Raw genomic sequence first — 26,504 nt, forward strand, 5'->3', positions numbered from 1 at the left:
GAAGCCACATTTGAGTGATGTGTTCCTTACAGGAAGAAACCATTAGAGTATTATATAGGAATAAACCATCTGACATGAAAGGGGGATCTCCAAGTCTGGCTGCTTCTTGTGACAAGAACCTGGTAAGAGTTGCATCAGAACCAGAACCTCATCTAGGAAAGCAATAAAAATACCTTACTAATGGAATTTTACATTATAAAGAATTTTTTGAAGTAGATCAAAACAGAGATAAACTAGCTTTTATGCATCTTTTTACACAGCATTCCACAAAACAGAGATAAGCTACTCATCCTCAAGGTTACAGGCCTAGGATTTCTCATAGAAAAGAAGCAACTTACAAATTACAGATAAACCACCTACGGATCACTGAGTCCTGAGTCCTCCATAATGGGAGGCTGGGATAGCAGAGTATGCAAGGACTTTACTACAGAGATGAAATGTCGCAATTTTACATAGCATAAAAAAAGTTGTTTGTGCTGTGGTTATTACTTACGCTAATATCAAACCTTAAGTATGCTTTACATTGTACTGCTTTTTGTTTATACAAATAAAAGAGAAAAAGCAACCCAAAACTTTTTTTACATTCTTAAGTACTTTATGTATCTTGTTCATGATTTTGAAGCAAATTAATTCCTTCATCTTCTAAATGTGTACTTTTAAATCTTCTCCCAGTTTAAAAAAATGAGGGAAAACTTAATATGAAGTGTCTACATATCAAAATCAGTTACCCATGTATGTTTTTAAGCTTAGTAGTCCATGAACTCAGGAAAAGCTTTTGCCTGTATTATCCATTCTATTTCTGTAAGTCTTCTGAATACCAGTGACAAGGCACCAACTGCTCTGGTCTACAAAAACAAAGACTTCTTTCAAAGAAGCCTTACATGGGTGGTGCAGAAAGGGGAAGTGGGAAAAAAAGGATATTTTACAAAAAATGCATCTTGAAGAATTCCACATATTTTGCATTAATCAGCTTTCCTTTTTTACAAGTGCCTGTTCATGCATTTTCCAACGCAGGTGACTTTTGAGGTGCAACGTAACTCGTGTGATGGAAGCCAGAGCCCTAAGCGTAAACCTCTAACCCTGACCACTGAATCACTTTAACAAGATATTCTCTCAATATTTCAGTTAAGGTACATAACAATCTCCTGCAAGTAGCTGCTTTTCAGATATTTCTCAGCAAACATACTGAGAGGCTGCCAATGCCTTCCTGGAATGGGATGTAGTATCTTGAGGTGACGGCTCCCTGCTCCCATCTATTACTGAGGTTATCCTTTGTGAAAAAATAGGTACATTTTTAGCTTTTCAGCAAGAAATAAGAAAGTGCCTAGGAGACGTTATTCAGCATTCAGTCCAGAAATGTTGAATGAACTTACTTCTCAGAATCTGGGAGATCTGATTCAGCCTGCCCTTAGAATAAGGTGATTTACTGCAACTCGGCAGCCTAATTTAAATGGGATTCCACTAGTGCCTTAAGCTAAGAGAAACGAGAAGGGCACAGAGATGTGCAAATAAGAAATTGTACTACAGGGTTGCAAGAGTTCAACTATTTGAACTGATGCAATAAACGCTAAGATATATGCCTCACACAAGTGTAGAAGAATATAATACAAGAAAGCCATAAATTCCAGAGGAAAAATTGTGATACTTAAGGTGGTAGAACCTGAATGTAACCCTCTTCAAGGTTGACAGAAGTTGTAAGAAGACAAGTCCATCTTAAAACCTCCAGGCTGTATGGTATGGCTAGTGGAGTTTTTGTGTGTGTGTTTTGTTTTGTAGGGGTGTTTTTTTGTTTGGTTGTTTTGTTTGTTTTATTCAATGCAAAATTTTGCTCCCTTTCATAAGGGAGAATTCAGAATCCCTTTTTTGGTTATGTAGCTTCCACATGAGCTCAGAGCCATCCTTGAAAAGGAACATGTAAGCTCATTTCATAATCACAAACAAGTAGGAAAGTAAAATTTTTCAATACATGACAGATGACTTTGGAAGCGACTTGTTCACAACTTTTCTTAAATCTTTTGAGAAAATAATTTGCTGAGTGACAGTGACCAAGTTGATAGGAACTACTGAAAGTCTCCCAAAATTACTGTTGCTTCTTATGTACTTTAGCAGTCTCTGATAGCAAAGGTTGCAGAGTCATTTCTGCCTCACATAGATCCTAAATTTCACGCTCGATGCTGGCATAAATAAGGCCAAAGAATGCATTAGTACAGAGGATATCATTAAGCTGATGGAAGATATCACAATGAACAGTTCTCCCTATAGAATGCTTAAGAGCCTAAATAAGCAGTGCACCAGAGATAATGCCTCAGAAGATAAAAATTACTTGAAAAGAAGTCTTTCTTATTAACTTAGTTCAACAATGAGAACTATTCTGCATGCTACAGGCTACTAAGAAATTGTAACAGCAAATTTGTCAAAAATAATATGTTAAAAACTGGAATGATACTAAACTGGTACCCTTTGGAATTCATACTGTTCTCTTTCTTAACATTACAAGGGCTGTGCAATGCTTGTCTGTGCATATGTATATACAAGTATAAGGATTTTTAATCTGTTTGCAAATTTGAGAGAAAAAGGACTCCAGGACATTATGATCCTACAAGCTTTGAGAAAGTCACCTCCCCAAAACCTTCACTATGGGAAGAACATGTTCATATCACTCCATAGAGGAGCTCATTCTCAAAATATGGATCTGTAAAACTTTAGAAAATTAAATTACTGTTTTACAACTACTTTTTTTCACTTGCTTCAGCTACGATCGATTACTAGGTGAAAATAAGGAATTCCACTGCAGCAGAAAACATAATATTTTATCAGCCTTCTTACTGTTGGACAGCCCTCATGGGTTAACTGCTTCATTTACAAGAAATACTAGTCCACTTGGTATGAATTTCTATGGTATCTAAAGAGACATGACAGTATGAAAAGTCAGCCAGCCACCAAAGTCTGGGAAGCTATTTGAAGTATTATGACATCATTCAAAAGTTGAATCTTACCCAAATAGGAAAGAGAGAATCAGTCTGACAAATTAAATGTAAAGTTAAACTGTTAAGGGAACACACTGCAAAAAACCCACAAACAAAAAGAAAATAGTACAATACTTTTCTAAAAATCCCCAGAGCAGGTTTCTAGAGTCTAAAGAGACTACAGATGATCAAAGGACCAAAGAACCCTCCAAAATCTCCAAATCCAAAAATCCCTCCAAAAACAAAAAGAACATTCAGAGAAGATGACATAAGACTTTCTTTTTTGTTCACTATTAATATGAATGATTTTTGATATGTTTCATGACAGAATTTTTTTCAGGGGTATGGGGGTGAGGATGGGACATGGGACAATGACGACACATGACATGACACATTTGTAGCTGAATTTCTGATAAATGAAACAGAACAATTCAACATAATGAAAGAAATCACTGGGACTGACACTTATCAAAAAAATCTAAAAGCTTCCAAGATGAAAGAGCAGAACTACTAGAGTATAACCTCCCACTTTAGTGATTTAATCTACTCAAGATTTCAAAAAGATATTTGACAAGGTTACGAAGAAACGAAGGAGCTAGGGAATACAGTCCTCACTTGGAGGAATTACCTGTTCACTTGTGTCACGTCCCCTCTCACAACTTGTGACATAAAAGAGAGAATAGGAAAAAAATGTTTTAGATTTATAGTGAAAAAAGATCAGCAGTGAAGTCTTAGAGGGATATCTGTTTGGGGCTCTTCTGCTCAACATACTCACTAGTGATCTAGAGAAAAGAGTGAACAAAGTTTGCTGAAGATAATCACACAGGATGGCAAACATAAAGGTCAATTGCGGAAGGAAATCACAGCGTCAAGTGACTAGACAATAAACTGGCAGATGAAGTTTAATGACATTAGGGCCCTGTTGGTGCATATGGGAAGGAACAATCCCAACGTTATTTAGCAAAATGACAGGCTCTGAAATGTTACTTTTGGGGAACTAGATCTTAGATGCCACTATGAAACTACCAGCTCCATGACTAGCAGAACCCAATGAGGCAAATAAAAGATTAGAAGTGTCACAAAAGTGATATCTTGAATGCTTGGATGTGACATTTTTTCACCTCTGTCAGTAATCAGTGGTTGGTATGACGCACTCCAGAAATTGCCCTAACATATTAAACAGAGTGTGCATATGACACTAAGGGCTAAACAGTTCAAAATAAATCTGTTCTGTAAATTCTCTTATCAGGTCATTAGCTACATGACATTTTACTTTCAAGTGTTTTTATACCTCAAACTGAAACAACAAGTTGACACAATACCAGTAAAACTTACTTATATTACAATACCTTTCCACGAAATTATAAGAGAAGTTCTATTGTAATGAGACCACATTGCAGAAACTGAAACCACAGCTATATAACTTGTCAAATAGTTCACATTCAGACTGGGACACAGCTGTGGGCAGAACTGAACTCTGCCACTCCAGCTTCAGCTATCATTCACACAAATCCTCCCATTCCCATTACAAAGCAAACATGCTTTCACACAATACTTACTTTGCTGGATTTCTAGAACCCAGGGTCCAATAATGTGACAATATCTTTTTTTCATGAGGTAGTGACTTCTTTGCCTGAAAAAACGTGTGATGCTCTACACAAGATTTCCATAGATTTTTGCACGCTCTGTAATTTAACATGTTGAAGGCAACAATATGCTCTCTGGATTCATTCTGTAACAATAGGAAATACCATGTTTCAATATATACAAGCAGATCAAAGTTGGTAAACAAGCTCATAAAACAACAATAAAATTACTTTTAGCCTAAATAGGAAAAATGCATTTAGGAAATTAAAAAAAGCTTATAGTAGATTGTAAGCTGGAGATGGCTAAAATCACAGAATCAACTAGGTTGGAAAGGACCTTGAAGATCATCTAGTCCAACCATTAACCTAACACTGACAGTTCCCAACTACACCATGTCCCCAAGCGCTATGTCGACTCTACTCTTAAACACCTCCAGGGATGGGGACTCCACCACCTCCCTGGGCAATCCATTCCACTGCCTAATAACCCATTCTGTAAAGAAATGCTTCCTAATACCTAGTCTAAACCTTCCCTGGCACAACTTGAGGCCATTACCTCTTGTCCTATCACTTGTTACTTCATTAAAGAGACTCATCCCCAGCTCTCTGCAACCTCCTTTCAGGTAGCTGTAGAGGGCGATGAGGTCTCCCCTCAGCCTCCTCTTCTCCAGACTAAACAACCCCAGTTCCCTTTAGAAGTTTAAGCAATACTAATCCTTACAGTGTTATCAAGTATTTAAGCTTAGAGTGGTAAAGATTTTGTATATACAACTGTAATATTAAACACCTAAATATAGTTTCAGGTTTCCCGTCAGATCCTGACCTCTTATGACAAACAAAACTCTTTAAAACATTCCATTAAGGGTGCCATGTAGAAAGGAAAAAAATACCCTCAATCTTTGAATTCAAAGTCTTCAATTCAGTAATATTCTTTCAAGAGCCATACTACGCAAAAAGCATCTGCTTGACAGTCTTTTAGAATATACTAAAGACATTAAGAGTGATCCATCTTGGGGGAAAGAAAGTAGCTGTGATGGGACTGGAGCTGCTGCTACTGCTGTTCAAATCCAATCCTACTTTCTGAATGATAACATGAGGTCACAACGAGGAGATCTAAAGGAAGCAGAATCCAAACCTTCTGTGTCTTGGTGCAAATTCTTACTTGTAACTTCAGTGCCAAAGTGCCAGTGAAACACAGGTGCAATACAATTGTGTCACCCATGTTTATGCCCTCCTCAACTGTAGCACTTGTTGAGCTATTTCAGATCCCAAGAGTTTTGCACAAGATACAGCTTTGGTTAATATAGTTATTGATGCAAAGAAAGTGGAATGAAAAGCAAAGAGGGAAAAGGAAGATAACATGAGACCTGAGTTAGTTCCTATCACAGTTCAGCACTTCAATGAAAAAAAGCAAGTTTTCGATTTCATCGCTCATCTTTTTCAGCTGCTCTGAATTATGACTGAATTTTGACATCTCAGCATATAATTATGCAGGCAACCATCTCAGTAAAGCTCTCTTTCTAGCTCATACTTTGGAGAAAGTCAGGATTTGGGTTGCAAAGCCTTTGTTTTAATTAAAAGACTCAAAGATCTAATAAAGATCTTTCTCATACAGTCCAGCAAAAAATAGAGATCCCACCTGGATAACACCTTGATTTCTAGTTGCCATTGTCCTTTTGTTTGTTGACAGCAACAATCCTGCTGGGAAGTAACTACAGACGATTTTGGCTGGTATACTCAATATATTCTTGTATTCTTTTTATTTCCAGGCAACATTTTACAAATGCCACATTCTGCAAATCACTTTATGACTAGTTCAGAGAATCTATGACTGAAGTAATTATTTTAGAAAACCAATGAGAATTTCAAGAGAAAGATAAAAAGGATTTGCCTCGATTTTACATAGGTACTGCAAAACATTTAATTGACTGCAGTCTTTCAGGCATGTTTTTCCTATATCTAGTAAATTTTTTTTTTTTTTAATTTTTATAAGAAGTAGGGTTTGTTATTTGAGCTTCATGCATACTGGAACCAATTAATCTTTGTCAGTTCAACATAGTTGCTTCTAACTAGCTTATATAAACTGTGCAAGCATATTGAAATTTTAACTCAGAATTTCTTGCAGTGTAAAAAGCATACATCAGTTAAAGATTTAATGACAAATGACATTTCTGACATACTCTCTGTTGGTTGAATACCACTTAAAGTGTTTTAGTACTCCAGAAGACAAATAAGAGAAAGTGTATAGATATTTTTGCTGGCCTGGAGCACTGGCCTTTCAGTTGCCACAAAAATTAAATTTATCCAAACACCTCAATTATACTGAAAAGCCGTAGCATAAAGATAAGGAATTAAGCACACTTAATAGTCTGGTTTTAAAATTAGGTTTGAAAATAGTAATGAATCTTGCTGCCTACATCATAAGTGTGTTCTTCCTAACTGTTATCACAGAACTTTCTTAGCAGCTCCTAGGTGGGCTATAAGTTTAAATATGAACTTAAACTAGGATCAATACTTTCAGAAGTTTCAGAAAAACTTTGTCAATTTTTAAATTGACAAAATCTTTTGTTAACATAACCATCTGACTCACTAACAGGCCACCTTGCAAGTCATGTTATCAAATCTATGCACCGTTTTAAAGGTGAAGAGAGGTCTAGAGGGATCAAAGGATCTAATATGCCCATCATACTTGTCAACTCAAGTTCCAGAAAGAAAGGTACCTTAATAGTTACCAGGAAATGAGGATTAGAGAAATTTGTGGCCATTAAGGTAAAGGGAATAATTCTCAGTATCTAAAGTGAATGTCTTGCTATTTCAGCATCAGGGGAGAACTTTGCATCAGATGTATGCCTATTCCATTCACAGAGAATTTGAAAATACCTACAGCATAGCAAGTAAAAATATATTTTAATATGCAGAAAGTGAAGTTGGTTTTAAGCATTAGATAAGCACACTGGAAATAAAATTTCATTTCTGAAAGCTTTAAAAAGTTGCCTGTAAACCAGCATAGTTCCTATTCCTACCTTTAATCTTGCACCCTTCATTAAGTCTAGATATCATGAGCTTTTATAGCATCAGACATTCACTGATTCATCAGTCTTGCTCCCTAGTCCTTATGTAGCTCTTCAATAGAAACAGAAATACTGCATACTTCTATCAAGTAGCTGATCAACAGACTGAAGTGGTGGGAGGGTAAAAGAGGAGGTGTGTATCAGGGAGAGAGTAAGATAAGGTGAGTCTTCAGAACAGGGACATAAGGAAAGAAAAAAGGAATAAGAGAAATAAGAAGAATAAATCAATGAAACATGGCACATCTCAGATGACTGCAAATTCATAGCCTTTGAGAACCTTCTGTAGATTTTTGTAAAGAAATCTATATATGACATACAAAACTCTGAAATGTTATAGCATTGTTGCCATCTTTGATAAAACCTTGCCTATGAATATGTAGTATCTGCTCTGCTTTCCCCACATTCTTCCATCTTCCTTAACTTTCAGCCTCATTTACCTATTTTCTCCTGTACTTCCAAGTAAAAATTTCATCAATCCAAAGACTTACACCACCTCAGTCATCTGCCTTCACAAACCCCTCAAGCGACTCTCTAGTCTGGAGAGCAGGCCAGAGACTCTCTAGCCTCCCTAGCAGTCCAGGTCTGCCTCACTCACATTGCACTGCAACAGCAAGCTTTTCCAAGCAATACCACTGAAGCACTGCAGGCTTGCTGCCCTGTATTTCAAGCAAAGGGGGCTAACTGACAAGGATGGGTATATCTAGAGATTTAATAAGCACACCTGGTCTGCTTTTTCATATCTACTGAGAAAGCATAAAAAGGTCATGTGGCTGGCCTTATTTTTCCTACAGTTCTGTGGCTCTTTAGAGCATCATCAGCGTGCATTACTGTAATCTCAATGGGTTATGAAGTAAAGAACTATGATCACTTAAGAGAAGATTAGTTAAAAGAATCAACGGCCTTGAAGTGTCGGGGTTTATCAAATGCTTAATTGAACAAACTTTAAGAATGCTGTCCTCTTCAAAGGTCACACAGGTCTCCAGAAAGGGAAATTAAATTTTTGGCAGCAGTCTTTATGCAACGAACACACATATTTTACATGATCTTTATGTCCAGAGACTGTTACATATTGACACTTAATTCTTCCATATTAAAAAATCCCCTGTAAGTACACTCATTATACTATTCACCGCTACTAATGACTCAGAGTTCTGCACCTATGTTTATCCTCACAGACACATTTGAAAATTGCTGTCCATAAGCTTGCTCATATTTGTATACTTGAAGATATTTAGATTTAAAATGACTGCTTATCAGTGAACTTTTAATCCTCAGATCTAGAAGAAGGTAATACTTGCAAGTGTAATATGATTACACTGAATGTAATACAAATACAGTCACACTCACAAACTAGTAGAATGGTTTGCGAACCACTCATTTCTTCATATAGTGAATTATATATGAACAGACTGAGACAAGTTTGCATATAACCAATATATTTAGAAACTTACAGCTTAGAAAAAAATGAAGACACCTCTAGGGTGAGTTAGGACACACTCTCTTAAAAGAGAAAACAGTACTGTTTGTGCATGCTATGTGTGTAAGCATTAGTGCAGTAACACTATCTCTAGAAGTAACTTTGTTTACACGAGACCTGAGAAGTAAGAATGTGTACATACATGCACACTCCTCAAATTTGAAAGATACCCACCAAACTGGGGAAGAAAGAAAGAAAAAAAAAAAAAGAAATGAAACCATTCTCCTTTTTGGTAAAAAAAGCCTCACTAGCATACCCTCTAATCAATGTGGGTCAAGAGGTGGTCTTGTAACATATCTCCTATCAGTTTAAGAGCTCATTTACTACCAGAAAGAGCCTTCATAAAGTTCAGGTATAAGTTAACACTTACCTTTTACTATCTATTTGAGTTCTGTCCTAAACTGAATTAAAATATTTATATATCTGCTGGTTACCAATTTCTGTGTTTTTTCTGTCATATTAAATATTCTTTTCTCTTTGTAAAAAGATATCTTAATTTATCTGTTCATATTGTGGCAGCACAAAACTGTAATCAAGATGTTTTTTTCCCTATTAAATAGACTAATATTACAACTGTTCTGTAAAAAGCACACAGCGTTATGAAGACAACTCTTAACAGTAGAAAAAAAATTACATCAGTTTTATCAACTATCTTCACATATTTTGCCACCTTCTAAAGCCCTCCATGTTACACGCAGCAGGAGGTGCACTATCCCCCTTTCCAACCTCATGTCTTTCGGCTGCAGAGCTCTCCTTTTCTCAGGAACCTTCCTTTCTTGCAGAACTCTGAGCCCCATAAGAAGGGACCTCACAAAGTCCTCCCAGATGGGATAAGCAGCTGTTCAGTAGATTCACTGCATTGAGGAACTCTGCAGGGCAGAGAAAGGATGAAGATCTGCATTTCCCCAAGTCTCCAAGGTAGAAGAAACTTGCAGGGGAAAGATACAGTTCAACAGACTGAATGTGGAAGGATTCAATGTTGGAAAGGAAACAAAAATGGAAAACAGAGCGAGGATAAGAGGACCAGAATAGCAAGGACAAGTTAACAAAACAGAATTTCAATGGCAAGTTAGGACAACAGAGCCTTTTGATCAACATTTTGTTGTCTTAACATTTAAGGCAAAATAATTGAACATGATCACTTGAGCAAAATAAAGTTAAATGACTACTTACATGTTTTTGCCGTTGTTGTATAAAAAACTTTTTCCTTTTAAAGGAAATTTTTAATATGTTCACCCTAAAAGAAAGAAGCAGACCATGAAATACTAAACAAAGTTTAGAGGGATAATACAAGGAAAAATAATACTGTGTACAGTGAGCCCAAAAGATTATAGTTGTTAAATATTCAGTGAATAATATGCAGCCACCTCCTGTGTTAAGTGGCAAATAGATGTCAAGAAACTCAAAGGCAAAATTTTAGCTAAGAAGGAAAGGCCTTTTTAAAATTGAGATTCTTCCTCATTTACTCTTTAAATAGTTCACACAGCAATTCTCTCCCACCAAATCTATTCTTGCAGCAAAGACTTGATGACATCCTTTCCTAAGCTGCACAAATGTTAAATGTGTCAAGTTTGTATAACTTAAGAATCATATGACAACTGTGACTAAAGGAACAAAATTTAAGACCCTAATGACATGACAGGTTTGGTCATACAACATCTGAAATTTACCAGAGACATCACAGAATTGGCTTCATAGTGAAAAACATCATGTACTTGTATTAATAACTAAACAAACACTGTAGTTAAAATCATAACTGTAGAAGGATGAAAACTGTAGAAATGAATGTTAATATATTTTTCACTTCAATTATTAATATTTTTACATGATTTGTGGTAATCCTATACCAAACTGAACACTTCTTTTTCTACATATACATAGTATGAATAAAGATTTTCTAAGGTAAGGATTACAACTGGAATTAGTGCTCAAGCAATTTTCATTTTAAGTATATGCTCATCAGTTTTCCTAAATTAAACAAACTTCTAGGTACCCACGCACCTTCCTACAGCAAAACAAGATTTGTTTAAAATGTCTAAATTTTCTCTTCAATACTTCTACTTCAATAACTGGAAACCTATACATTTTGGAAAAAGAAATCTGTGATCTGTGATCAGCTGGAATCATATGGATGCCTTGGGAAAGCTATTTAAGGTCTGATCAAGTCATATCTGCCTAAAAAAAAACCCAACATGAAAGGGCTTTGAAATGTTGCTGCTAAAAGTCTCAGAATATTCTCATCAACTCATATTGTTTCACAGAACCTTAGATCTCATCAGCTATGAACGATATTGAAGGTCACCTCAGTTCTTCCCACAGTTTTTGCATTGATCTCAACAAGTTGGACAATGGCATATCATTCATTCCCCACTGCCCATGAGAGAGATGTACTTCAGTTATAGAGCAACGTCCTTCATTAATACAGGAGAGTATATTGGACAGTTACAAAGAAGAAAGATAATGTAATGAAAAATCCCCTCTCCTGCACAAAAGGAATTGAAAACTGAACACGTGCCCATTTCTGAAAATGCTTTTCTCCATCAATTACAGAGCTACAAAGAAACAGGAATTTCATTAACAATATTCTTTGGCGACCAGGCAAATTGTTGTGCAAGTTAATAGAAAGTCAAAATCAAATCATATCCACCTCTCCTGTTAGGCCAACTCTTGAAATACTTATGCTATTTGACTTGCTACCTCAAATAGCAATGATCTGTATTGCTCATCTAAAAGTTCTAGATTCTGAACTTCCTGGTAAGCCATATAAACTTTCAGTTGTATTTGCTGAGATGCAACTCATGTATATATAAATCCTTTCTTAATCCTAGTGTTACTCTGCCTGAACTAGTAGCACTCAAGTTTTGTGCTTCTGGTTCTTTCTTACCATATTTCTTGACTTAAACTTCAACCAGTAAGTTTTTTGAGTCATTCTCAACTTATACAGTCATTGTCATGGTCTGTTCTTACTCTAACATAGAGCCAGCAGAAATACAGGACACAGAAAATTAACCTTGCAGACTAAGCAAAAAACCCTCCATCCAACAACAAAAAGGTAGCCAACATCCCAAAATATCAAAACTCTCTCAATCCCTCACCCCTGCTCCTTTTTTTTTTTTTAAAAAAAAAAAAAAAGATTCACTGCATGACCAAATAATCACTTCCAGTCAAACCAGGGCTTTAAGTCTCTTTATTTTGACTCTCCTTTAAAGTAAAGCATCCTTCTCAATTCCATTCATTCTTCTTAAAGTACAACTAAACCTATTTAATTCAGTGACAAAGAACAGTTGCTAATCTGACAGTTTCATTTAACATTAACTAAAAATCATTTGCAATGTTACGCCTACAAGTTGAGTGAATGTTCGCATATAGCAGAATCCACAAAAAAAAAAAAAGAATTAAGGTATCAAAGGATTTAGATTTAATAAGTGCTTGAAGATGCCACATCCAAAACATGATCTGAAGAGGATGTAGTTACTCCTGTTGTAACTGGTGACTCAGCTGCCCTTATCACATCTGTATAGTGATTATGCAACATTTACAAATCATTAAATTTCATGGTTTACCTGTAAAATGGTCAATACTTGTAGCATATTAATACATCTTTTGGGTCCCATCTTTTTATCATTCACAAGGGTCAAAATAGATTTGTCACTTAGCAGCAACAGAATTATTCATTTCTGATCAAATTGGCAGTTCTGTCATAGCACTTCATACTAACACCTGGTATTTTTGACTTGAAGCAAAAATGTTTTTTAGTTGTAAGTCTTATACTTTGCCATTGGAAGATTCAGCAGGAAAGGTTCTATCAAATTTGCTATGTAAGACTGGCGAGCTGGGGTTTTTTAATTTTAACTAGCAATGTAGAATGTATTCCTGTAGCAGCTTCTCTGAAGTTCTCAAAGCAAGGAAACTGCATACACTGAATAGCATATAATACATTGCCTTAACTGCTGCTGATGTTGACAGTGTTTGTATGTTTTTGCCATTAAGATAATATTTTACTTGCACAACAAATTTGGAAATTATCACAAAACAGTTGAGCACCCCCCAAGAATAACTTTCCAGAGCATATAAAATACTGCGTTAAATCCAGAGCTATTTTTTAAACCTGTCTTGACTTGCATTGCCTCTGACTTATCAGTCAGCTCCTTACGTAGGTTGCTTTGATTGAAAATCCTTCTTTTGCCAAGGCAGTACTCTCTCACTGCCTCTGTTCCTGAAAACTTTTGGTCCCCTTTGACTACTACCATATGGCATAGTTGTACTGTTGTCATCCACTAATGCTGCAGAGTATTTTACTCAAAAGTTTTGGAAAAAGTGCTTTGATGGTGTTTGCTGCCACCTTGAGTTCTACCACGGTTATGGTGAAGCTTGCTCAGCCCATAGGAAAAACTACTTACTACAAATGGTGTTACATAAGAAGCCTAAATACCATTTCAGTTATCTGAATGGCGTTTTTTTTCTTTGCGTTCTCAGGCATGTACTGTTCTGTAAGGCATCTCCTTACCTGCACATCTTCAGCCCAAGCAAGATACATTAAAACTCCAGGCATTACAGAAATATATCCTGCTTTAAGGCCTAAAAAGAAATTAAAAGTGTATACTACAAATACAGCACAAGTTAGTCTGCTCTGGTGACTTTCCTTGTTTGCTTGTTTTGGGGGACACAGGGAATGGACACCATTCCTGCATGAAGAATTATGACTAACTCATTCAAAAGGCCAGAAATATCAAAAAGTTGTCCCCTATGCAGTGAGTGTTTGCTCCTTTCAAGTTGAGAAGGTATTTTTAGAGAGAGAGTAGGAAAGCTTGGAACAATTGCATTAGCAGTCAGCTGAAAATATTGCTTCCTAAGCCTCATGTTTTAGACTAGAAATTATTTGAACAAAAATCTGTGGGTTTTTTTCCCCCCTCAATTTCTTTTTGTAAATGAGAACAGCTTTTTGTGAATGATGTTTTAGCATCTGTGTTTTATTCCTCTGTGCTCTCCAGGAGTAAAAGGAGTACAGAAGTTGTGGATTCTTTCTGTCTTGTGTGCTGTAAAGCTCTCTTTCCCTTTCCTTAGCAAATCATGTAGTTCTGGATTTTAAAATGCCATCGGTATGGTTTCCAGGAATAACTATTATCCAGTCATACCTCAGGTCAGTAAGTTGGCAGAACAAGACTTGCAGAAGACATAAAATGTGCCTCCAGCTGGCAGTTTTTAAAACCTGCAGCTATTTAAAGTCACTGAGAGATTGAGACATGAAAGGGCAGAGCTCAGGGCACAAAGATAAAAGATAAAAGTCTTTTATGCTTTAGTATGCATTGGAAGTGGAAAAATACAAGATGTCACTGTGTTGTATGACAGCATTATTGACATACATTTAGGACGGTTACAGTACACACAAGTGAGTTGAAATACAACTCACTACAAAGAAAAAAAAGAAAAATCCAGTGCAGTACATTTTCCACTAAAATTTAGATTGAAACAGATTTTATTGCTTTCCCATAGGAAATACCTGTTAGGTTGGGTTCATGATGAAAGGATGGAATGACTCAAGTATTTAAGGAATATTGCAGGAATATTAAAGGGCAAAAAGCAAGTACAACTCATTAGAACGCACTTTTCTGTCATGAGTAAGAACACTATACTGCCTTAGTGAAAATGCTCTCCAGAAAAACTATTACAAATTATACAAGGAAATTATACATAACATGATAAAGGTATACTTCATGAAGTATACAAAACCAATTCATACTTATTTAAAAAAAAATAAAGACTGGGAGAAATTCTTTCTGATCCAATTCAATACCCTTAAGGAAATGACCAGCCTCCATATAATTTCTAATTTATGTTATCATTTTTAGTATGATATAACTAATAAGGCCCATAAGTACTATAAATAATTACAGCTTAACTAATTTCCAATGTCATTCACGTTAGACTTCTTACGCACATTGCTTCTTCTTAGAGATTATTTTCTACAGCACTATCATGCATTCTAATGTTTTCAGTATCACAGAGGCTCCAAGACTTGTTAACATTATATAGTCTTGTCTGATGACATTTAAAAATTTGTCTAAATTATATTATCCTAGTTCCAGTAAATCTGAAACTCCAAATAACTCATTTTGCATTTCTTTTCTGAGAAGCAAATATCTTCTTGCTAAATGGATAAAATGATCAGACCATTAGCTGTTGAGCTTTACTAGTAATAATGATTTTTTTTAAAAAGACATATTATTGGGTATAACAGCAGCAAGTCTCAGGGTCCACAGGGTCCTCCTAATCATGTACTCACACCTGTATGTGAATTAACTTGATCAAGACTTCACAGTGCAAGGAGTTCAGAAGTCTTACAGAATTAAAAGCCTAGGCAACAGGTTTCATTTTTATCTCAACACAAGGAAATACCACGATACCCCAAATAAAGAACCAATGTATGTATTGTAGGCTTCTTTGGAATAAATACTAAAGCAAATGGAAATAAGATTGAAATGACCAGACATATTTCTTTACTAGTAAAGGAATTTACCAGGGATAGAAGCTTGTGCAGATGAGTTTTCTATATACAGCAATTCCACCGGATGCAATCCCAATCATGAGATCTAGATTATGGAGATCCTGCAAAAGAATAATACTGTAAGAACACAGATGCAGTTTATGCCATTCCCATTTATTTACTTATAAATTAATATTCAAGTTTTGTATATTTAAATTGCTACTCCTGAGGCAAAAATTCAATCATATATTTGGATTTCTTTCTCATGCATCTCTTTCCTTTGATGTTATCTACTAGGTATTACAAACTTTAACTCATTAAACAAGTTGTAATGTTGAACTTACTACACTAGATATTCTTTAGGTCAGTATCAGACTAAATTTTGAAGTTCAGCCTTATTAATTTAACCATGGGAAAGAAGTTGAAGTACTTCAAGATCAGCCAGGTAAATCACAGAATTTTGTGAACTGAACACAAATATCCCAATTCTAAGCTGTTAAAAAGACGAAGGAAATAATTCCTTAATTTTTTCCATAAAGGTCTTGCCAACAAAGACTGGGCAGGAGGTGACAACAATTCTGCATATGAGAGTATGCTAGAGAAGTATATGTGCGCACATGAATATTTGATACAGTAAACTGAATCCACTGTTAACTAAAATGAAAACTGTGCATTAGCTTAACATGCTCAACTGGAAAAATGAATCCATAAGTTTACAATCCTTTATAGGTATTGAGATACTCAAGAGAAAACACATGCTTCCATATAAGCAAACACTTAAGTGAAAAGAAAAAAAGGCAGAGGGGAGGATGCTGAATAGTCAATTTCAGTCTAAACCCAAACTGATGTTACAAAAGTTACAAATCCTGGCTTCCTATTTCTCTAAGATCAACACGTACTAATATGTTATCACACAAGTTTCTGAACAGAGGTGAACACATACATGTTCAAAATCTACATGTAAGTGTAGAACCCATTGGTTAAAACATCAGGTTTGACTCAAAAGTAGTTTCAGACTATTTTGTAAAGAATGGCCAAAGTTGATGGATTCTCTTAAAGCCTTCAGTAGCTTAGCTGCTCCTCTAGATGGTACTCTGTGCTCACTTAATAAACGGTTTTCTTGTATGTCCAATCACAATTTCTTTATTAGTAAGGTACAGAAGAACAGAACAGGTTAGCATGTGCCCTAACAATACTGTGGAAAGTCTACAATAAGTCCTTTAAACATAGTTGAATACAAGCATGATACAGGCATATGAATGAATGAAGCTAAACCTAAGTTGCAACATGATTTACAAATTTCCAGTGAAATACCACAGCAGTTCACAGAGAATGAGCATAACTTATTTAATACACAATGCATTAACTCTGAATACTGACAAGATGAGAGGAATAGCAGTCTTATCTCAGGATAAAAGAAAATCATTAGGTAGGTAGCAGTCCAAATATACTCAAGGTGGCACAGAATCAGCTGAAAGTATTAATAATCCTCAGCAACATGCTGCCCCATTTTGCCAAGAACTGCTGCCAGAGGAGTTGGCTGAACCTTCATCACAAGAAGCTCCCAAACTGCCAGTTTATGCCAGCATAATACAGGAAACCAGAACTGACACCCCTTTAATACTCAGGGAAAAAATGGAGGTATTTCAGGAGATGAACTGCATGGAATTTAGCTGCCCTTGTCATGATACAGCCAACCTAAAGCAGGGCAGAAACCTGTATTATTAGTACTCGGAGATTACTCCGGGTTCCTGCTTTTAAAAAATCAATATACTGTGAAGCAAAAAATAGCTGGAAAAAAAACCACAAAAGAAAGCTGAAAACCTACATGATTTAGCAGAAATAAAGGATTAGCTAAACACTTGATAGGGATTAATTAGGCTAAACTACCCTATTTTCTCCAGGAGCTTTTTCAGAACAAAGTTCATTCCCCACCTCCCTCTGCCCCAGTCCAAAACACTGATCTCCCATGCTATTTGTTATAATGAATTATCTTGTGTTAAACCTAAGAAATACAAACCCAAGATTTTGGGCTGTCATAAAGAAAGAGGGTCTTCCAAAAGAAAGATGATGCAGATGTGCAGTTATTTCCCTTTCAATACATCTGTGCTGTTCAATTGCACAATTAAGAAATAACATGCATATATTTTTGGTTTTACCTGTTTCTTTATAGATATAACCATTAAAAAAAGGTATAAAGATAAAAGTTATCAATCCAGGCATCTACCTAGATAAATACTAATTCACATTTGATTTCATTTACAATTACTATCTGGATTTTTGTAGATACGGAAATAACATTGATTCTACGAATTTCCTATCTTTGTCTCTCTGAGTAAAAATGAAAGATGAGTTAACATCAGACTAATTATTGAGCAGATGAGATAGTGGTCCAGAGTCAAAAGGAGATTAGAAATTCAAGAAATCTCAATACTGTGAATTCAATATTGAATTCACTCTCCCGAGTTTCTTAACACTATTTCATTTTTGACTATCACAATTTTAGCAGTTCAGATTTATCCTTAGAGAAAAGCAGAAGTCTTTGCAGATGAAAAATGAGCTCAGATTAATTCACTAATGGAAGTTTCATGTTTAGCAAGTTGCTAAAAAGAAAGCTCACACTCGACTTCTGAAAAATATTTAACTTTGTATCATAAAACAGTAAAATTAAGGGAACTAGATATTCATCTGTTCTTCAAGAAACATTATCCAAAAGTATCCCACTCTCAATCACCAATACAGAAGCATTAGCTTCTTTTAGCCATTAGTATAAAAACAAGGTGTTACCTGGTTCCTCTACCATTCACAACCTAGAACAACTAAGACTATTTTAGCAGCAAAGAGCTGAATCGTAAGGATCCACAGAGTTACAGCCTTTTGAAAAGCCACAGTTTAACTAGTCCCTGCTAGATCTGTTTGAAGCACTAGGATCTGACAAAACTGGAGGGGAGATTTAAGAGCAGTACTAGGTGGTGGGAGGATATCAGGAGGCATGACAAACTTCTCTGTCAAGTGTGGGGTATAACATGGTAGCCTCTGTGAAGCAGCAGCATATTTGGGGGGAGGGATATAACCTTCACTACAAAACTTCAGAAATAGACTGTTTCAAACTTCAGAAAAGTGTCATTTATAGCCAGCATGGGCTACCAGATGAGACCAAATGTTGAGGCGTATTCTTCTGCAGGACTGCTTCAGTATAGGCAATGCACTCAGCAAATAGAAGACTATCTACCATAAGACAATGCCAAGAATGTCCACTCTGATACAACCCAGTGCTGTCACTTTTCTTATGGGCCTTAGGGAGCATAATCAATGATAACGTGTTGACTGAAAGGTTTGCCTCATGGCATTCAGTCCAAACAACGACTTATAACCGATGTTTTGGAAGTGCAAAACTCCAGAGACAACCAATCACATCTCCACTAATAATGCCCCTTCTCAGCTTCTGGTGATTTGCATCTAGAGGATTTCCTGGATCAGAAGCTTTTTGTATGTTTAATGGATTCCAGTGAATCACTCTTCCACTGAACTGCCTAACTGCTCTTGATACCTATTTCACCTTGGTCATCCATCACAATAGCAGTAATCCCCACAGTTCAGTTGCAGTCATATGGAAAGAGTTCCTTTTGCTTAAATCTGTCTCTTTCTACGGAGACTGAAGATCCTTAAAATCTTTTACTACTAAAGCAAAAAAAAAAAAAGTTCGTTATTTACATTCTACATGCTGTTCACCTTCCATAGAAGGCTTTTCCCTAAAACATTCATGACTGTTACCCTTCTCTGTACTTTTCTTATTCCATTACCCACTTTGAGATAAGGAAGGGGGAGGAAGAACAAAACTCAACATTCAAATTATATCAAAATGCAGATGTAAAGTGTGGCATTACAGTTTCTATTTTGCTTTCTATTTCCTTCCTAGCAGCTTCTAATTGTCTAGATGTTCAGTTCAAGTGCTAGAAAAAAACAGATCACTTCAAATATTTTCAGCCCTCAAAAAACTGAATTGTGGTAAAAATATTAATTTGGACTGAAACAGTAGCAACATGTTCTGCATCATGTTCTGCATCTTAGCTTGGAATAGAGAAGGCTTTGATTCAAATCTGGACTTTGATTCAGATCATAGTTTGGTGTCAGGCAGAGTAGGGGCTCATGACTAATAATTCTGACCACCTGTGAACCCCAGGTCATTAAATATGAAACAATGCAATGGGGGGGGGGGAAACCCCACACTGTTTAAGCAGATGTCTCCAGAAGGTGTTCCTACTCAGATACAGCAGCACAGTACACAGCAATTAAATTTCATTTAGTTGAAAATGTCTGAACCCACTATAAACTATCCTCACTACTTTGCACTGGTGACCACTACTGCCATCCTCCATGTAGTTCGGTGGCCTACAACTCAGGAAGGATGGTAGAAATTGAAGAACTTCCAGAAACAGCATCCCACGAATATTAAGAGAATAGCCTCCTAGTGAAAGTCTTGGAACTTAAGCTGGCCTATCAAAATACTAGGCTATAACAGAAGTTAAAAGGCATAGACCAATCAAGTGCATATAGGGAATGCTCAAGTGTGACAATAAAGGCTTCTTCAATACAGGAGAAAGATGACAGATGACCCAATGACAAACAATGAACCTAGATAAAGTCATATTTAATAAGATGCCCATTTACCGTTTAAAGGTAATCACCTTAGTAAAAATTGGGAAGGTTTTTACATTGTCAGAAGACAAAAAAAGAAATTTGTTCACATATGCTAGATTACTTACCCACAACCAATGCAGGTGAACTAAGATATATGATCACCTTGAACAGTTGTCACATAACAATTGCCTCTCCTGATACTCATATCAGATGGTATGACCATAGGCAGTTAATATTTTGATCACTTCAATTATTTCCTTTCCTTTGTACTTTTCCTCATCCTTAAAAAAGGCCTCTACCGTTTGAGCACTGTATTTCATGAATATGAAAGTAATTGCAGTGGCTTTATGCAGGAGTACTTCTGGAAATCTTAGAAATCTAATGCAACACGCATTTTTGGTAGCGTAAAGAAAAGACAGAAGAAAACATCATCCCAAAAGAAGAAAATTGCCTTTTCTATCCCTTCCATCATTACAGAAATCGATGACTTTTTCATTAAAATTCTCAGTGTCAGGATTATTAACAAATCTCAGAAAAATATTAGGAAAACAGTTGTCATCTTCATTTAGGAAATCAATCATCTGCACTACACTTCATTAAGTTTTTATACTACAAGCTTTATGCCAAAAATGATTTGCTATTACATGAAAGCACAAATGGTAACTTGCACACTAGGATGCAATAAAAGTATTTTGGGGATTCATCTCAGACAGGTAACGTAATCAAACAATTAAATCCCAGTAGTCACTGAAATACTGGGACATGTTTCTTATCAGTGCACACCCTGTATCTGAAAGACTTTAAATACATTTTTAGTGGTTGTCTTCCACGCAGTTATATACTGTTTTGATTTAGCCTGGAGTCAGGGAACACAGCAATAAAGAAAAATAAAAATCTGTATTTTTAACACTGTGTTAGAAATTCAGAGAAAGTAAACGCTTAAAACAGCTGCCAACTACATCACAGCGCTAAAGAGCATTCACTTTCATTCATGCTAAAGCATACATAAACTTTAGTAAAATTATTAAGTAAAATATATTGCAGTATTGAAACAATTGATCTTAAAAATATATTGTTACTCTTTTGAGATCTAGCTTATTTGGTTGAAATTCCAGCACCTATGTTAAACAGAAATTATTGAAAAATTACCAAACTCTTAAAATAAAATAAAATTTAAAAAAATAACACATGATAAAGTCAATACTTAAATGCTACTGTTTTTACTGCTATTAAGTTCACATTAAAAAGGCACATTTTTTTTTTCTAAGTGAAAAATCACAATGTAAACATACTCTACCACTGTGCAATTCCACTCCATAGAATTCAAGTGTTCGTGCTATATTTATGTAGCAGGACTCTGCTTCAGATTGCTTGAGGCCACTAAAGAGGAAAAAAAAAAATGTGGACCATAGTCAAAAATAAAAGACATGATATTTATTCCAAATGCAGAAAACCAGAAGAATCCCACAGCCCCAAGTCTGACAAATCAACCTCATTAACTAGTGCCATGAGCTCAACACTGGTGAAGGCCCTCCTAAATTCCTCTCAAAAACAGAGCAAATTATACACAATGTTATTACCTTAGCTATTCTGGACCGGTTCTTTTTAGAAAAATCATTTGTATCTGTTTTGTTTAAAGGAACGAGGAAACAAATCCACCAGAAAAGCTTCCTTTATAACAAGAAGCTGTATCTGTAAATATTCTATATTGCATAGTCTCTCAGAAGGAATCAATTTAGAAGAAAGATTAGAAGCAGTAATGTGCTAAAAAAATAAGGGGGAGAAAACAGATTAAATAAGTTAGTGATGAAACTCACCAAGGAAAAGCCATCTGAGTTTATCTACAATCTGTAAATCCTAAAATACTTTTCTCTCATGATGCTAGATGTGAAATGTGCTGCCATACTTAGATGGATTCTATCTTCTGGTCTTCTAGAAAGCTTCTATGATTCTGAGACTTTTTTTTTCCCCAGAGACAAGAACTTAAAATCCCCACACCTCAAACAAACAGATTATGTATCTTCATGGAAGAGTGACATGGAATCCACTAGGAGTTTTAAAAACCAAAGAATCCAATAGTAATCCCTACCTAGGTGGTTCTCCCATGCAGTCTAGTATTTATTGATCTGAGAGGAATGCAACGTGGTCTAAACAAGATTCCTTTAGGCATGACAATGAAAGTAGCCCCTTCCAATAAATTGCAGGACCAGTCAAGACCAGTCAAGAACCAATCAGACCAGAGGCAGCTCTAATCTGGAATCTGCTTTAGGCTACTGACATTGCGCTGTGCCCACAGTGATGCTGGTCTCACAACACAGATCAGTGATTCAGGCGCTACGGTGTGTTTGAGTAACTGTAAAAAGAGAAGCTGAGGGATGCGTGTTAATATCTACACATATATAAGTAGAAAAGACATCTGATGTCATCCTATCGTATCTGCAACTAAATGCAGGTAAAAACAACTCTTTGCTAGGTGAGCTTCCAAAACGACACGCATAAAACTACACTAACCAAATGCAAATACAACCTATAAAAAGCTGACATACACTGTGTTATGCTAAGAACTCCAGATACAAAGACATTCCACAGAAGTCAGTAATTATAATTTTTAAAAGGGGCTTTACCTCACAAGGTGGACATCTATTACTTCCAATTAATATCCATCATTTTAAATTCCAGGCCATCAAAATACTATGCCATGAAACAGCTATCTAGGAAATATTACATATATATTTCCTATATATACAATATACTCCATGAAACTGAAAGTTACCTTGAACTGGAAAGCCACTGCCAGCAGTGTGGCTTGAGGATGTCACAATATTGGAAAAAAAGAGCAAAGACAAAAAAAGAGCTGTTTGTCACAATCCTGAGAAACTGCTTACTCAGATCTACACCTACAGTGACTACTGTCACCTTGATTTTGAAAAACATTAGTAGACCTTATCTCTTTCACTGTGTCAGAAAGGTAGAGAAAAAAACCACAAAATGGCCATTTTATTCTACAACAGGATGCTGAATATGTTTGCAAGAGCACGTGATTTTCACTTTTAAATTTTGATCAAGGACTTTGCTCAGAAAGATGGGGAATGTCTGTTGCATACCAAACAAGATACACCTGCAAATTTTATTTCTCAATTTGCATACACCATCTACACCAGACCAATCAAGCCTTCTGTCTCAAATGGCCAACAAGAAAAAAAAAAAAGTATCTCAGCACAGACTTAGTTTTTTTTCTTGTTGGTGTTACACCTCTACTCAATTAGAGATGAAATGAAACCCTGAGGTCTCTAAGCAGGTGGTAGTTAGTCGGCGAGTTAAACAGGCAAGAGGAAACCAGTCTTGGTGTCTCTTTCCAATTTTTATAGCTGTTGACACCCAAGGGCTAACAAACATAATCTGGAATATAAGCATTGTATGAAGTTTCAAATGCATCCTTCTCCTCAAACTGATGTCTGGATCTAGCAAGCACTACGAAACCGTTACCAATTTAGATAATATCTACATCCTAAGACCTCAGGCTGCTTATGTACTAAGCAAAAAACAGTAAGAAAACCTTGTTAGAACAAACTACACACAGAAAAATCCCCCTATGGATTTAGGGATGAACACAGAAAATTTCTGAAGTTATACCTGTTCAATATGACAACAGTTGCTTTCTCAACAGCTACTTACTCTCCAATAAATAGTGTCCAATATGAACATGTACATAGAATTACTTCTATGTACTACATAGAAGACAGTAGTTCTGTACTACAACATACAAGACATGGCTTCTCAAGTCTGTATCATGTTTCAGCAATTTCAGCCATTTAATTTTCCTTTTGTGAAAGCTTCCCAAAGGATAGACACTAAAGAACGAAAAAGGACAAATGTTTATAGGGCTGTCTTTGCAATCCTGTAATCTGAGAATGCCAATTTAAAAGGGATAATAATTCAGAGATATCCCGTATGGTCTACAGCAAATACTATTTACTCCAGATCAGCAGAAATCTCATTCCAAAACAACGCTGTTCTCCTCAAACTCAAAGAAGATAAATGTTCCCTTTCTGTCTTTCCTTCTCAGAAGGCCTGCTGAACACCAGAATCATTCTTGTCAAATATGTTACTGGCACTGATCTAGTCAAAACCATGTCTCAGACGTAAGTATTCGCTATGAATGCCAAAGAAGGATGCAAGAAATACTGCCAGGATATTCAGTAATTTGTCTGCCTCTCACTGCACTCCAAAACAAATAGGCCTGAAGAGCTAAGTTTCAAAAAAGGTGTTAATAAACAAACATTTTTCCCAGTCCAGTCTACTCAATTATTTTTACTCAGAACTTCAACTACCACTACTTAAGAGAATTCAAATACAGCAGTTAAACTTCTCAGTCATCAAGGCTTCACTCTACCAAAAACACTCAATGAAAGCATCAGTTTCACTGAAAGGACCCAGAAAAGAAAGGAGTCTTTCCAACAGACTCCACCACACCTTTGGCTGGACCAATGGTAACTTCTAGTCTTTCCTCTGCAGGACACAACCAGGCTTATTTCTCTGGATGCAATCATCCTAAATACATGAGCTCAACCCAACCGCCTCAAGACTCTTCAGAATGTTCCCTCAGTGGTCTCCAAGATTATTGCTACCTAAAAACAAGCAGATTTATTTATGCCTGTCTACAAGTCTCCCTCTAAAAACTTCTGAACTTATGGGAAACTGCAAATTAATTTGGAAAGGGTAGAGGCCTCAGCAGCTGTGTTCCTGAACATGAACTGCTAGGAAAGCAGTCCAGGTTAGTACTTAACAGAGGGAATGGTTGCAGTTAGAGTTCAGTGGTTATCTATCTTTTTCCCCATAAATGACAAAGCAACGTGCATGTTCTGGACTGCTAGGCAGCACACATGAAGTTCAGAACTACGCAGTACACCCACTAGCAGTAAAGAAACAAGAGGGAGAGGCGAGAGTCCTGAAAGATTACAAAGAAGTCGAGGAATATCAGGAGAGATGAAAATGGAGATGTTTCACAGTTTAAATCAAAGAAACTAGGAAAGGGGAGAACCAGATTGGCTGCAATAAAGATACAGACAGAGAGAGGTCCATAGATATTCGGATTTCATCTGCTCAGATGCTCACAGACAATTTCTTAGGTTGGCATATTTGCATTCAGCTTGCAAGCACCTGATCAACATCACTAATCCTAAAGCTGCAGTCTTACAAGAGAAAATCGACAGGGTCAGAAGGAGTAATTAGCAGCAGACTGACTAGAATAATCTGTTGTAGCCTTTATATTACACTCAGGAGAGTGGAGAGAAAGCACAATGTTAATTGAAGTGTTTAATTTTCTTTTTTTTCCTCAGACAAAAAATATATAGGATTTGAAAAAAGGTCAAATGTCCTTGATCCAAAAAACCCCTCAAACATCTAGTACAGCATTCTAGATGATTGCCATTAATAACATATAATGCTAACTGATCTACTGGTTGTTATAGCTAGAAATTTAAACATTTTAACACATTGGCATCATACTCTGAATATGATTAATCTAGCACCTACATGATAAAACCAAATATTTCACTTAATAGAAGCTATATGAATTAAAACTGTTTGTTGTACTGAAGCTATCAAGAACTTGAGTCTTCCTTTTGGCATCTTTTTTCTTTTTAAAAACTCAAGAGGTGAGAGAGAACTAAAAGATAATGTTACCTGTGTTGCTCATGTAGCGATTCTACTTTGGTAAGAAAATCTTTGTTCTGCTCTGGTATAAAGTTGTAATTTGACAGATATCCTGAAGGATGTACTGAAGCATTATAGTCTCCAAGTTGTGCTGTTAGGAAACAAGAAACATATACACAAAGTTTTCATAGTTAATTCATTATTATCTGGAAGGAATTCCTTCTCCTCATTAAAACATGTACACATACGGGGAAATGCAGGAATTACTAAATTACTTCCCAACAGACAAGCAGTGTTGAACACAGGGAATTGTATGACATCAGTGAAGAAAGATATTTTTTTTACAAAATACGCTTACCATTACTATAATCTCAGGCACTGAATGACTCAGTACTTTATTTAGTTATTTATATAGCCCCTCTTCTGCATCACAGGCTGTAACACCACCAGACAGGCATTACATGCCACGTCGGCATAGACGTGCAGTACTGTAACATTAGAGGAAACCAAATTGCTTCAGTAAGAGACAGCAAATAAAATTAATTTGATACACATTTACGTGACTATAACATATTAGCAGTCTTCAACAAGATTTGTCACTTAGAAAGCATCTACTATTCACAC

The 26,504-nt window shown here is 36.1% G+C and overlaps 1 protein-coding gene across 3 annotated transcripts in view; it reads right to left on the bottom strand.

Annotated features, from left to right (window-relative positions):
• PTPN3 (protein tyrosine phosphatase non-receptor type 3) overlaps nucleotides 1-26,504 on the bottom strand; it is a 136,288-nt gene that overhangs the window by 53,793 nt on the left and 55,991 nt on the right. For all 3 annotated transcript variants that reach the window (XM_074875510.1, XM_074875519.1, XM_074875528.1), the window contains 5 exons: nucleotides 25,911-26,031; nucleotides 21,518-21,605; nucleotides 15,618-15,706; nucleotides 10,274-10,337; nucleotides 4,526-4,698 (listed from right to left, as the gene is read on the bottom strand). In XM_074875510.1, coding sequence (XP_074731611.1) covers nucleotides 4,526-4,698; nucleotides 10,274-10,337; nucleotides 15,618-15,706; nucleotides 21,518-21,605; nucleotides 25,911-26,031 — 535 coding nt within the window. The remainder of the gene's footprint in view (nucleotides 1-4,525; nucleotides 4,699-10,273; nucleotides 10,338-15,617; nucleotides 15,707-21,517; nucleotides 21,606-25,910; nucleotides 26,032-26,504) is intronic.

Source organism: Strix uralensis, chromosome 1 (genome assembly GCF_047716275.1).
Source record: "Strix uralensis isolate ZFMK-TIS-50842 chromosome 1, bStrUra1, whole genome shotgun sequence".
NCBI lineage: Eukaryota > Metazoa > Chordata > Aves > Strigiformes > Strigidae > Strix > Strix uralensis.